This window comes from Mustela nivalis, assembly GCF_964662115.1.
Source record: "Mustela nivalis genome assembly, chromosome: 13".
NCBI lineage: Eukaryota > Metazoa > Chordata > Mammalia > Carnivora > Mustelidae > Mustela > Mustela nivalis.
The window spans coordinates 63,279,893-63,293,585 of NC_139032.1; the positions used below are offsets into that span (position 1 = coordinate 63,279,893).

General features: G+C 40.1%; 1 protein-coding gene across 5 annotated transcripts in view; it reads left to right on the forward strand.

The window, feature by feature from the left end:
* INVS (inversin) overlaps positions 1-13,693 on the forward strand; it is a 167,190-nt gene that overhangs the window by 96,229 nt on the left and 57,268 nt on the right. For all 5 annotated transcript variants that reach the window (XM_082696766.1, XM_082696770.1, XM_082696768.1 and 2 more), the window contains 3 exons: positions 4,304-4,459; positions 4,850-5,079; positions 9,765-9,871. In XM_082696766.1, the coding sequence (XP_082552892.1) occupies positions 4,304-4,459; positions 4,850-5,079; positions 9,765-9,871 (493 nt within the window). The remainder of the gene's footprint in view (positions 1-4,303; positions 4,460-4,849; positions 5,080-9,764; positions 9,872-13,693) is intronic.

Consider the following 13,693-nt stretch of genomic DNA (forward strand, 5'->3'; position numbering starts at 1 on the left):
AGAAGCATAGTAGAGCCATTTGCACCTATCAGTTGTCCGGGATGAGATCTTTCTTGGCTTCCAGAACTACTGATACAGCACTTAGTAGAGAGCAGGGTTATACCTAATAATCTCCATCCTATACCTAAACCATCACCCTTTCTAAATTTTTTTTTCAAAGTTTTTGGGTAATATCAATTCTAACAAAAGCTTTAACTGTCAAAAGTAATTCTTAGCAAAGCTTTGCAGTAGACCTTAAGCTTCTTAAAGAAAGATATAGTGCATATATGTAGGACATTGAACTTATAAATGGAGTGAACATTTCATTTTTTGTCAGACTTCCATTAGTATGAAGACTTTCACTTTATCACTAGCTATCCTTTTAGTTTAACTTTTTCATGTATTTTAATAAAGTATGGTCAAGGATCGTTCCATCCTTTTAACCAAAGGTATCTTTCCGACGTGCACCATAGGTAGAATTCAGACATAAATTGTTCTCAGATTCATTAATTCCCTGGCTCTTTCTCCTAAGGAAATTTTATTATATGTCAGATATGTCTTCCTGACATTTCTTTTCTTTAAAAATGAGTTTCTCGCCATCATCCCTCTACAGGGTTTTTCCTTCCCATGAAAAAGAGTTCTCATCAACAGCAACATACAGACATTATTTGGATCTTGATTCAAATAAGCTTTTAAAAATTTATAAAACAATCAGGATAGTATGGGCTCTTTCAAGATATTTAATATTACAGAATTTTTGTTAATGTTTTTTAGGTACAATAATAAGACTAGCTTTTCCTTGCAATGCCAAGGCTGGGACTCTGCGGACCCCATTTCTGCTTTGCCAGTAGGTGCCCTGTTAGAATCCTCCTGTAGGGGGCAGTAGAGGGAACCTGGAAAACTGGAAGAATGGGATTACAACTTCCTGTCTGCTGGTTTCCTGTTCCTCCACAGGCTCCTCCTCTAGGCTTTTAAGTTTTAATAATCTATCTTCTTCTTTTCATTCCCATGGTCCTAGAATTTCTGGCTGTCTTCTGCATGTACTACCTCTGTGATCCCTTAGTGTTCCTTTTTTGTTTTTTTTCCTTATTTGGTCCATAGCTAACAATTCCTTATTTTTAACTCTCTCTGTTAAAGTTCTGGCATGGTTTCTGTCTCCTGAATGGACCCTGACTGATACAGTGGTTGTGGTGTTTGTTTGTTTGTTTGTTTGTTTTTTAAGATTTTATCCATTTATTTGACAGAGATCACAAGTAGGCAGAGAGGCAGGCAGAGAGAGAGGAGGAAGCAGGCTCCCCACTGAGCAGAGAGCCTGACTTGGGGCTTGATCCCAGGACTCTGGGACCATGACCCAAGCTGAAGGCAGAGGCTTTAACCCACTGAGCCACTCAGGCACCCCAGTGGTTGTGTTTTTAAAAAAGAAAAACAATGTCTTTTAGATACACTGTACTAAAATATTTACAAATGAAAAGCTAAGACTCTAGAATTTTATTCAAAACAAAAGTGGGGACAAGGGATGGCAGGTAGATGAAACAAGACCAAGCATCTACTGATTGTCCCTTAAGCTAGGGAATGGCTATATTGCGTTCTCTAGATTACTGTCTTTTCTTCTGAATATGTTTGAAATTTTCCATAACAAAAAGTTAAATTAAAAAAAATTAGGGCTCCTCTGTAAATTTGTGATACCTTCTCAAAGAGGAAGCAACAATAGTTAAATCTAAGGTTACTTTAAAGTAATGTAAATGCAAATAGAAATGGGAAATTTCAATTGATAAGAAAATGAATTCTATCTTTTGCTTAGTCAGGATTTGGGGATGGTTTTGGTTTTTTGGTTTTTTTTTCAACGTTGACATTTATCTGAACAGTATTTATTCCATACTAACGCCACATCACACAATTGTAGAATTTTGCAATTAGAAAGTACATTAAAATCAAATCTAGTCCAGGGTTTTCCAAACCATATTTTTCAGAACAATGGGTATCTATAGAGTGCTTGAAGCATTACCAAGGGGGGCGGTTACTTAAGTGGGCAACCCTCCACCCCTGCTTTAGTCAGAACTGCTCAACTCTTACCAGTTTTATTTATTCATTTATTTATTTATCTATTTATTTATTTAGACAGACAGAGATCACAAGTAGGCAGAGAGGCAGGCAGAGAGAGGGAATCAGGCTCCCTGCACGGCTTGATCCCAGAACCCTGGGATCATGACCTGAGCCAAAGGCAGAGGCTTTAATCCACTGAGCCACCCAGGCACCCGTCTTACCAGTTTTATATGCTGAATGTTTTATAAAGCTCCCTTTGGGGGCAGATGTATTCTTATGCTCTTAAAATGTGAAAGTCACCAAACTATCATAGATGTAGCACACTTAATCTACCTTACAACATTCCCACCGACGGTCTGTCAGCCTCTAGTGACATGGCTCCAATATGGAGAACCCACTACTTCCGTCTTAACCTAACTCCTGTCAGAATGTCTTTCTTACACTGAGCCCAGATTTATCAACGTGGACGTTTCACTCTGTGCTATCTTCCACATGGCAGCACCTAAGACATTTGAAGTCTCTCACGCTCTTCTGAATTTTGTCTGGGCCAAACTAACATTTAGCCACGTAGATCAGGGTCCTCCAGCACAAATGCGTGTAAGAATTGCAAGGGTGTTTGTTTACATACAGATTCCCAGGCTATACAGACAAAAATCTGTTTCAGATCTTCTAAGTCCTATTGACTCCACCTCTAACGTATATCCTTAATCTTTCTGCTTCTCTTCAGCTCCACTCCTGCTAGCGCAGTTCCAGCCATCAGCCTTCTTTACTGAGCCTCCTGCAATAGTGTTCGCTGGTCTCCCTGCTTACGTTCTCACCTACTACAGTACGTTCTCTTGAAAGCAGCCAGAGGGATCTGATTAAGGCACCAGTCCAATAATATCACTCACCTGTGTGAAGTCCTTCAGGGCCTTCATCCCTGGGACCTGTGCGGCCCCTTAGGATCTGGCCTTCTCGACCTTTCTGCCTTACTTCATTGTGTGGCAGCTTCCTTGCCTTCCCTCAGCACATAAAGTTGTTCCTGCTCTTGGACTAACTCTTCTCTTTGCTTGAACTACTTCCTCTCAAGATCTCTACATTGCTGACTCTCTGTGACCCGGGTCTCAGCTTCAGTGTCAGCTCCTTACCAAGGCTTTTCATCCCCACCCGTTCAAGCGGTCTCCCAGATACTCTGAACATCAAGATGCCTCGTATTACTCCAGCCATACTGTCCACCATCATCTAATACTTTATCTGTTCAGTTTTTATTTTGCTTCTCCTGCTAGAACATAATCTTATCTATTTTGTTGTCTGCTGGATTCTCACCACTACATTCATACCCAGCCCATGGAAGGTTCTCAACAGATGCCCAGGAATCTGCACTTTTGTAGGCACCCTGGGTTTGCTCCATGGATCACAGTTTATGAAAGAAACATTGTTCTAGGCATTATAGGGCCAGGAGACTTAGAAGGAAGTGGCCCAGGCCTCTAGACCGTCTTGCTGGCAGACTCAGAATTTAAGGAGTGATGTATTTAAATAGAATTTAAAGCGTAATCCAGAGAGGACTGGCCTAAGTCAAGCACGAGAGGGGAGTAACACAGGCACAGGTCAGCAGAACCGAAACCCCCAAAGAATCAAAGTTACTCTTTCAAACCCCACAGGAAGGCACCAGAGAGGAGACCGCGTTCCTCCTCAGGTTTTTTTCTCCCTTGTTGAAACATATTGTTGTTTCTTAAATTGGGCCCGGAGGACATGAGTGACTTGCATTTGGAGCCACATTGTATGAAAAATGCACTCAAGGCAGTGGGCTGTGCGCACCCCCCGGTACCACACGGGTGCGCAGGCCACCGGCAGGAATAGCGCGGCTCAGCCCCTGAAGGACCCAGGGACTGACGCTTCCTGTCGCACCAACCCCCTAGCGTATGTTTATCGAGCGGGTTGGTGGGCAGAACTGCCTGCATCACTCAAATCATCTCTCTCTGTCCATTTTGGTTCCCTCACCCCCTTAGAGGGAGGAAAAGACGAACTGGTAACCGAGGAAGGGAAAGCATCCAGACCCTTAGGATGGAAAGGAAGAAACAGTGAGATGATAAAGGTAGAAGGACCGGGAAAGTGGAAGTAGTGCCTACGACTAGAAAGGAAGGCTGAAATCTAGAGGAGTGGACAGGAGGGAGTCCTGAAGATTCAACTGCATTTAGCCAGAATGATGAGGACATCAGAAGAGGAGGCGCGGTACTGTGTCGTAAAGAAAAGGCGAAGCTGTTACCCAAGCATCGGTTGCTCTCTGTCGCTCTCTTTTCAGCCTTACATGCCGCTGCCCTTTCCGGCCACGTCAGCACCGTGAAGTTACTGCTGGAAAACAATGCTCAGGTGGATGCCACCGACGTCATGAAGCATACCCCGCTCTTCCGAGCCTGCGAGATGGGACACAAAGATGTGATTCAGACGCTTATTAAAGGTTCGTTAGTAAGGGTGCGCCTACTAAGTCACTCTCAAAAGGTAGGAATTTTTGCAGGCGCTGTTTGAAACTCTGCTTACAGAGCAGAGGGCCGCCTGGGTGGGGGCCTGGGGTCACTCCCAGCTCCTCCTGTTGCGTGGTTTGGGAAAAGCCACTTCACCTGCCCAATCCTGTTTCACTTCCTATAAAAGAAAAATGACTCCTGCCCTGACCAACTTACAGGCTTACTGTAAAACTCTGAAGGAGGTAATATACACGGAGGTATGTTGCTAAGAGTACGAGTAAAGCATTGAAGGGACTGTTGTTACATTCTTTTTTTTTTCAGACTTCTGTTCTTTTTGATCAATGCTCTCTCTTTTGGACATTGTCATTATATTTTTGCTTTTTCAGGTGGAGCAAGGGTAGATTTAGTTGATCAGGACGGACATTCTCTTCTACACTGGGCAGCACTGGGAGGAAATGCTGATGTTTGCCAGATATTGATAGAAAACAAGATCAATCCAAATGTGCAAGATTACGCGGGACGAACCCCTTTGCAGTGTGCGGCGTACGGCGGCTACATCAACTGCATGGCTGTGCTCATGGAAAATAACGCAGACCCCAATATTCAAGACAAAGAGGTAGACAGTCTAGACCTTTCTATGTTGCTTACTCGCAGAGGTTCAGAATATTTCTGTGTCATTAACTAAAATAAAGTAAAACCTTTTCCCAAACAGATAACTTACAAATTTATCTGTTAATTAAAAATGAGTTTTGGGGTGCCTGGGTGGCTCTGTGGGTTGAGACTCTGCCTTTGGCTCAGGTCATGATCCCAGGGTCCTGGGATGGAGCTTCACATTGCACTGGGTTCTCTGCTCAGCAGGGAGCCTGCTTCCCCTCTCTCTCTCTCTGCCTGCCTCTCTGCCTACTTGTGATCTCTCTTTCTCTGTCAAATAAATAAATTAAATTTTTTTTTAAAAAGAGTTTTAATTTTTCCCTGTTTTCCTTCTACTTCTTGTCTATATCCATATATACCTTAACAAAGTCATAACAGAGAATGGGAATAATTTTATAACTTTCATAAAATATAGATACATGGCATGTGTGTATGGATGTATATACATATATGTATGTGTGTGTGTGTGTGTGTGTGTGTATATATATATATATATATATATATATATATATATGATGTTTCACAGACCACATTTTGTTCACTTAAAATCATCACCAGTATTTTCTCATTTGGTGCATCATCTTCTGCATAATCATAGATGCTGCGTATTCCAAAGTTCTAGGACCTTTGTGTAATAACTCATTCAGTTCTTACAGCAACTCTGTAAAGGAGTTGCTATTATTATTCCCATTTACAGGTGACAATATTGAAGCTTCGAGCTCACCCAATTACCCTAAGGTGGACAACAGTGGCAGGGCTGTTGTGGGGTGTCACGGTCCAAAGTATGCCTGTAACCCCAATTTTAGAATTTAGTAATTTCCTTTTGCTGGGTACTTTTCATTGTTATAGATCATGTTTCATTAATCATTGTTGTGCATTTAACTTTTCTTTATTATTTCCCTAGAATAATTTCCCCGTGAGATTATTTATTATTGGTATATGAATGTGACTGAGCTCTGATATATACTGTTGAACTGATTCTTTTAAAAGATTTTATTTATTTATTTGAGAAAGAGAGCATGCACCTGAGCAGGGGGAGGAGCAGAGGGAGATGGAAAGAGAGAGAATCCCAAGCAGACTCCCCATGGAGCACAGAGCCCGACTCGGGGACTCCATCTCATGACCCTGGGATCATGACCTGAGCTAAAATTAGGAGTTGGTTGCTCAACCAGCTGAGCCACCCAGGTGACCCTGTTGAATGGATTTTTTAAAAAAGATTTTATTTATTTATTTGACAGAGATCACAAGTAAGCAAAGAGGCAGGCAGAGAGAGAGGGGGAAGCGGGCTGGCTCCCTGCTGAGCAGAGAACCCAAAGCAGGGCTCAATCCCAGGACCCTGGGATCATTCACTGAGCCAGAGGCAGAGGCTTAACCCACTGAGCCACCCAGGCGTCCCTGCTGAATGGATTTTTAAACCATGTGGCTTAATCTCCCCTCCCCAGCTATGCAGTATTGTATTAACCTCTCTCAGTTTAGCCAGTATTGATATTTTTTTGCTACTTTAATTACATTAAGTCTTCAAAAATACTAGCATATCATGTTTTCTAAGGTAGAAAATATATTTTCTATTAATTAATTCAATAAATGCTTTTCAAGATTTTTCCTATATGTGGGACACCTGGGTGGCTCAGTCAGTTATGCAGTTATGTGTCTGCCTTCAGCTCAGGTCATGATCCCAGGGTCCTGGGATTGAGTCCCACACCAGGCTCCCTGTTCAGCAAGAAGTCTGCTTCTCTCTCTGCCTGCTGTTCCCTCTGCTTGTGCTCATTCTTTCCCTGTCTCTCTCAATCTAATAAATAAAATCTTTAAAAAAGGATTCTTCCTTTATGTAAAAGTAACATAATGAAAAATATATGAAATAATGTTCCTTGTCCCCAGGTTATTAGAAATGAATCTTTTGTAATCTGTAGTATATTTTATGTTGTTTTTACAAGTTATTGGTTTCTTACAGAAGTAGTATATACTAAGCTACTTTCCATTTCTGTTAGTTTTCATGTTTTGGATTATCTGTATAAACAGTGTATCGTTTGTGAATAGTATGCCTTAATTGAACTAACTAATACCTCCAGCACAGTGTCAAATAGAATTGGTGATAGTTGACATCCTTAATTCATTCTGGTTTTTCAAGAGGAAAGCTTGAAATATTTCACCACTGAATATGATATTTGCTATAGGTTCCCTTATATTACTAGTTGCTAAGAATTGGGGTTTTTTTTTAATTCACAGCTGTTTAATTTTTGTCAGATACTATTTCTGCATCTTCCAACATGATTTTTCACCTCTTTGCCATTAATATGATGAATTAAAAAGAGTCAGGAAATAGTTCCTCTTATTCTCTTACAGAATTTCCGTAATATTGATATCACTTCTTTCTTAAATATTTGTAAGAATTCCCTGGTGAAGCCATCTGGCCTAGTGGTATTCTTTGTATCAAAGGTATTAATAACTAATTCAGTGTCATTTGTAATTATTATAAGACATTCAGATTTCTAATCATTTTCTTTTCAGCTTTGGTAAGTTGCATTTTCTGAGAAATTTATCCATTTTATTAACATATCATATATATTTGCATAAAGTTGGTCCTATAATCTCTTACTTTCTTTTTTTTTAAGATTTTATTTATTTATTTGACAAAGAGAGATCACAAGTAGGCAGAGAGACAGGCAGAGAGAGAGAGAGGAGGAAGCAGGCTCCCTGCTGAGCAGAGAGCCCGATGCGGGACTCGATCCCAGGACCCTGAGATCATGACCTGAGCCGAAGGCAGCGGCTTAACACACTGAGCCACCCAGGCGCCCCAATCTCTTACCTTCTTTATGAATATAAGACCTTTAGTGATTTCCTCTTATTCATTTCATATATTGGTAATGTGTGTTGTCCCTTTTCTTTTTAAAAAAATTTTTTCATCTTATTCATCTTTTCAAAGGACTTACTTCTTTGTTGATTTTCTATATTTTGAGTTGTTTAGTATTTCATTGGTGTTTACTCTTTATTATTTCCTGCCATCTACTTTCCTCAGGTTTAATTTACTATTTTTTTAAAAGATTCTTTTGATAGAAGTTTAAATCATTGATTTTTTTCAATATTCATTTCCAGGATATGTATTTAATCATGCTTCTTATTCTAAGCACTGCTTTAACTTTATCCTAAAAGTTTAGATAAGTTGTACCATCACTATTATTCAGCTCAAATATTTTCTAGTTTCTCTTCTAATTTGTTACTTAACCCATAGGTTATTGAGAAGCATATTGCTTAATTTCCAGGGGGTTGGGCATTTCCTCGTTATCTTTTGGCAAATGACTTTATTGGTGTCCTCTTGCTGTTATAATAAATTACCACAAACTTAGTGGCTTAGAACAACACAAGTTTTTTATCTTACTCTTCTGGATGTTGAAAATTCTGAAATGGGTCTCACTGGGCTAAAAATCAAAGTGTTGGCAAGACTGTGTCCTTTTGGAAGCTCTAGGGGAGAAGCTCGCTCTTTGTTTTTCCAGCCTCTTGAAGCTGCCGTCATTCCTTGGCTTGTGGTCTCATTCCACCATCGTCAAACCTAGCAGTGACTGACCGAGTCTCTCTCACACTACGCCATCCCTCCTTCCTTTACAAGGACCCTTATCATTACATTGGGCCTATTCGGATAATCCAGGATAATCTCCTCATTAGCAAACTTAATTCCATCTGTAATCTTAATTTCCCCTTTCCAATAACACAACACAGTTACAGATTCTAGAGATTAGGATGTAGACCTTTGCAAAGGCATTTATTCTGTCTAGCATACTGATTTGTAACTTAAACTTTACTGTGGTCAAAAACAGTCAGAATAACAGAATTATTTTATTTTCTTTTAGAATTATTTTAATCCTTCAAAGTCCCTTTAGGACTCTCTTTGTGGCCCAGTATATGATTGACTTTGGTAAATGCTCTATGTGCACTTGAAAAGAATACTAATTGTGTCATAGTTGGATGCAAAATTTTATATGTATTATTTAGGTCAAAGTTTTTTACTGTATTGTTCAGGTCTTCTGTATCTTTACTGTCCTTTCATTTATTTGTTCTATGAACTATTATAGAAGATGGGTTAAAAATCTTTCACTGATTATGGATTTGACCATATCCCCTTTTAATTTTATCATTTTATGTTCTGTATATTTAAAAGCTGTGTTAGTGAATGCATACAGACTTAGGGTTGTGTATCTTCCTCTCTGATTCCTTTAAAACTATGAAATATCCCTCTTGTATCTCTAGCAATGGTTCATGTCTTCTTTATCTTTCATGATATTGAATTGTTTTAAGAATACAGGTCATTTATTTTTGTAGAATCTCACTCCATTTGAGTTTGCCTTATGATTCCTCATAACTAGGTTTACGTTTAACATTTTTGGTTGGAATATTGAAATATTTGGTTGGGTGATACTGAATCCTTCTCAGGGTATCACCTCTGGAAAAACCATGTGTTTAATATCATCTTAACATGATATTAATTTTGATCACTTAGTTAAGATACCATCCATTTTCTCCACTGTATATTTAATATTTTCCCCTTTTGTAATTAAGCAGTTTGGGAGAATTGTTTGTATTTTTGAGTTAGCATCAATAACTGTGTGTCCAAAAATACCTATTCCAGATATACCTGATTTTATTTCGTGCTTACAGGGAAGAACAGCTTTGCACTGGTCCTGTAACAACGGATACCTTGATGCTATTAAATTACTACTAGACTTTGCTGCTTTCCCTAATCAGATGGAAAACAATGAAGAAAGGTAAGTTATTGACAAAAAGAATGTGTTCCCATTCAACTCACTTCCTTTCTGCTCTATTAAAAAACTTCAAGTTGAGATACTAGTTCAGAAGTACTAGGTATACTCATAAGGAAATGTTACACGAAGAAATCCTAAACCAGAAGGAAAGAATGAAAGTTCATGTAGTGTTGATTTAGAATCATGGGATTTTATAGTTATTCAGAATTTTAGATTTACCTCTGGAAAGCTCACGAACTACAGAGGAGGAAATGTGTTCTTTTGGCTTGTGGCTCCATCAGGGGAGTCCTGATGGACCGGGCCTAGGAATGGGTCATATGTTCAAGACATTTCTCTGGATGAACAGGATCTTATCAGGTAGTAGATAGAGATGCCACCATGTGGCATGAAGAGACAAGGAGAAGGTGGGGTGACTGACTAACACAGGATTCACAGAGCTCGGCTGGAGTTATGCGCAAGGGCCCAAGCCCCTTAAAAAGGACCAGACACAGTGCGAAGTCTAAGCAGGAGAGGTTCTTGGCGGGCTTGGGTCTAAGAAGATTCTGATCATCTGTCAGTGACAGCCAAGTTTGGGATGAGACTTCCACACCTGAGCTCCAGTCAGGTCTATGCCTTGATTGTTGTCGCTGCTGTAACTCCAGCGGCTCTCCCTCTGACACCGTGCCCCTCCCCCAGAGCCACCACCACTTCTTGCAGGAGATGGCAGACCTTGTGGAGAAGGAGGAGCTTTCTCTAGGCCATCTGCCTCCGAAACCCGTTCCTCCTTTCTGGGCTGAACCCCTTTATCTCTCCCACTTCTTTCAGAACCTCTCCCCATTAGTGATGGCCTCCAGTTATTTTCTGAGGTTTGTCTTCTCTGCCTTTAAAGCCCTCCTTCTCTGGGTGGGTCCGCACTGCCCATTTCCTCTTGCTCACAGGTCGAGCTTTCACGGTCTGGCGTCCATCCTCACAGTGACGCTGACACCGTGCTGACTGGTCACTGACAGACTCACTAATAAATCCTACGCCGGTCCCTCTGTCCACTCTCACCGACCTGTCTGTGTCACCCGATTCTGTTGACCGCCCCCTTCTTTACCATACTGGGACCGTATCTTCTCTAAGCTTCCTCAACAGTATATTTTCCTGATTCTCTACCGGTCATGTCTGCTCCTTCTCCATTTATTTTAGCTCCTTTTCCATTTTTTATTTATTATTATTTTTTTTTAAATATAAACTCTTCAGGGACTGGGTCTTTCTCTCAAGTCCATCTCCTTGGGCTCTCTGACCTACCACCAAGGCTTTGGGAGTCACCTGGGGGCCGGGGAGTTCTAAATCTGTCCTTCAGGCTCAGTGTCTCTCCTCAGTCCCCACTGCCATCTCTTACTGACCAGCACTGTCGTCTAGTCTTGCCCTCTGACGCATTCCTGGGACTGTCAAAATGCTTCCTCCCTGTTTTCCTCCCTTTGAACTAGCCCCCATTCAGTTCATCTGCTTCCAAAGTAGCCTCCCTAAATCACATTTCTTTTTTTTTAAGATTTTATTTTATTTTATTAAGATGTTATTTGTTTATTTGACAGACAGAGATCACAAGTAGAGAGGCAGGCAGAGAGAGAGGAAGGGAAGCAGGCTCCCTGCTGAGCAGAGAGCCCGATGCGGGGCTTGATCCCAGGACCCTGGGATCATGACCTGAGCCGAAGGCAGTGGCTTAACCCACTGAGCCACCCAGGCACCCCCTAAATCACATTTCTAATGTGATTATTAGTCATGGCCTTCACTCAAATGCAGTCTCGCCTGAGAGGATTGTTCTGGTCCCAGAGGCATGTGTTCCAAACACTGTTCTCCCCTACACTGTGAGTTTGTATAGCACTTGGCACATTTCGCTTTATTTTATAATTTTATGTAAATTGTCTTCCATATTAGCAGAGAACTCCTGAAGACCATTGTCATCTCCGTGTTGCTCACAGTACTTTCCAAGAAGTAGATAGTCAGTAAAGAACTGTTGTGTTGTTAGGCTCCCAGTACCATCCCCTGCCAAATGGCTGCATTAGAAACTTCTGGAATTTTTTGAGTACATACAGAATTAAATAAACCAGACTAGTATGTCTAACTTTGAGAAGGGTTATGTAAAGAACTCTCTCTATTATCGTCAAATGACAACTATAAAGCCAAAAAGACTCGAAGATTTAGAGGTTTGGACATTCAAGGAAGCTGGAACGCCAAGCAGAATCCTCGGGGCTGAGGTTTTGACATTAAACCAGATACGTGAAGGAGCAGATTTCTCTCTTTGAAACACTAAAAAAACAGAGAAGGGGAAGATTAAAAATCCTAAAAATTAGTGGTGATTTATTTCTATTATAAAGGATTTATTCTCTAACAGTATTTATCTAACAGCCTGTTTCCTGTTTTCTTAGGAAACAATAAAAATGTTTATTTTTGTAATTCAAGTCCTGTTTCTTTGGTAAGACATGAATTTTAGGCCTAGGAAAGAATATGAGTTACGGTACTTACTGCCTCCTAGAGTAAACGTATGTTAATTACAGACCGAAAGACCACGGGAAAAATCCTCCTAACTGTACTTGCCAATCTACAGATGAAGATGGACAGTGGCAATATCCCAGCCTCCTCTAATGTTTCATCAGCAATGCACCTTGATGTACAAATGTCAGAACCTGACACTGCCTTTTATGTTTATTGACATTCCAGTTTAGGCATTCCCCTCATCCCATCAGACCAGTGCTGCATGGCAAGTCCAATTGTATCTTGTATCTGGTCTTTATCTACATTGTTTCTTGACTGGTTACCATCAGTGTAGTGCTAATTTTTACTTCTCATGCATTGACACCAACCTCTGAATGTGCACTGTATAGACATAATTTTTGCCAACTACTGCTGGCTTTCAGTCAATAACTATCTGACAGCCACCCTCCCAACATCGATGGGAATATTCACAGCACTTGAATGTTTCTAAATTGAATCTGGAGTGAAGAAAGATTCAGTAGTAATAGTTACAGCATGGTCAGTACCTAAACACTAAGGCATAGACTTCAGTCTTAAAATCTCTCAAGATATTTGGACTGTGTTTCCCTAAATCAAACATTGACGGAGAATCCTAATTTGAATAAACCAATTATAAAAAACACTTTTTTGAGAAAATCAGGGAAATTTGTATTTGGAATAGGTACTAGATTTTGCTGAGGAATCCCTATTAATTTTGTTAATACCATAATGACATTGTGCTTATGTCTGTTTTATTTATTGATGAATACTGAAATGCACAGACATTAAATGATAGAGGAATTTTAGAATTTGCTTTAAAGCAGTTGAGCAAAAATAATAAGGAAGGGGCAAATGTGGCAGAAATGTTGCTAATTGTTAAATTTGGGTAATAAGCATATAAATGATGATGCTATTCTCTCTACTTTTGCTTATGCTTGAAGCATAAGCTTCATAATAAAAATACAGTTTTTCCATGATAAAGGTATTTAAAACATTTGAAATGCAATTTTCCATCCGTAAGCCCTCAGAGATATAGTAAAAGCAGAGGTCAGGCCTTACTTTCATAAATCAGATTTTGATAATCCTGCTTGTATATTGTGTGATAGATGCCCCGTATTAGTAATTATAGAAAAGATGACCAAGCTTACTACATACATATGTTATTTGCACGTTGATTTGAGAAGCACTTTAATTCTGTTAGAGATTTATACTCAAAAACTGATAGACATCTGTGGAAGGATGACTGAACAGGGAGTCGTATGGTCTTAGTTTGGGTCTGGGTTCTGCAGGGAACTAGTTACATAATCTTCTGCAAGTTGCTTAGTCGTTCTGGATCTGTTGACTCATTTA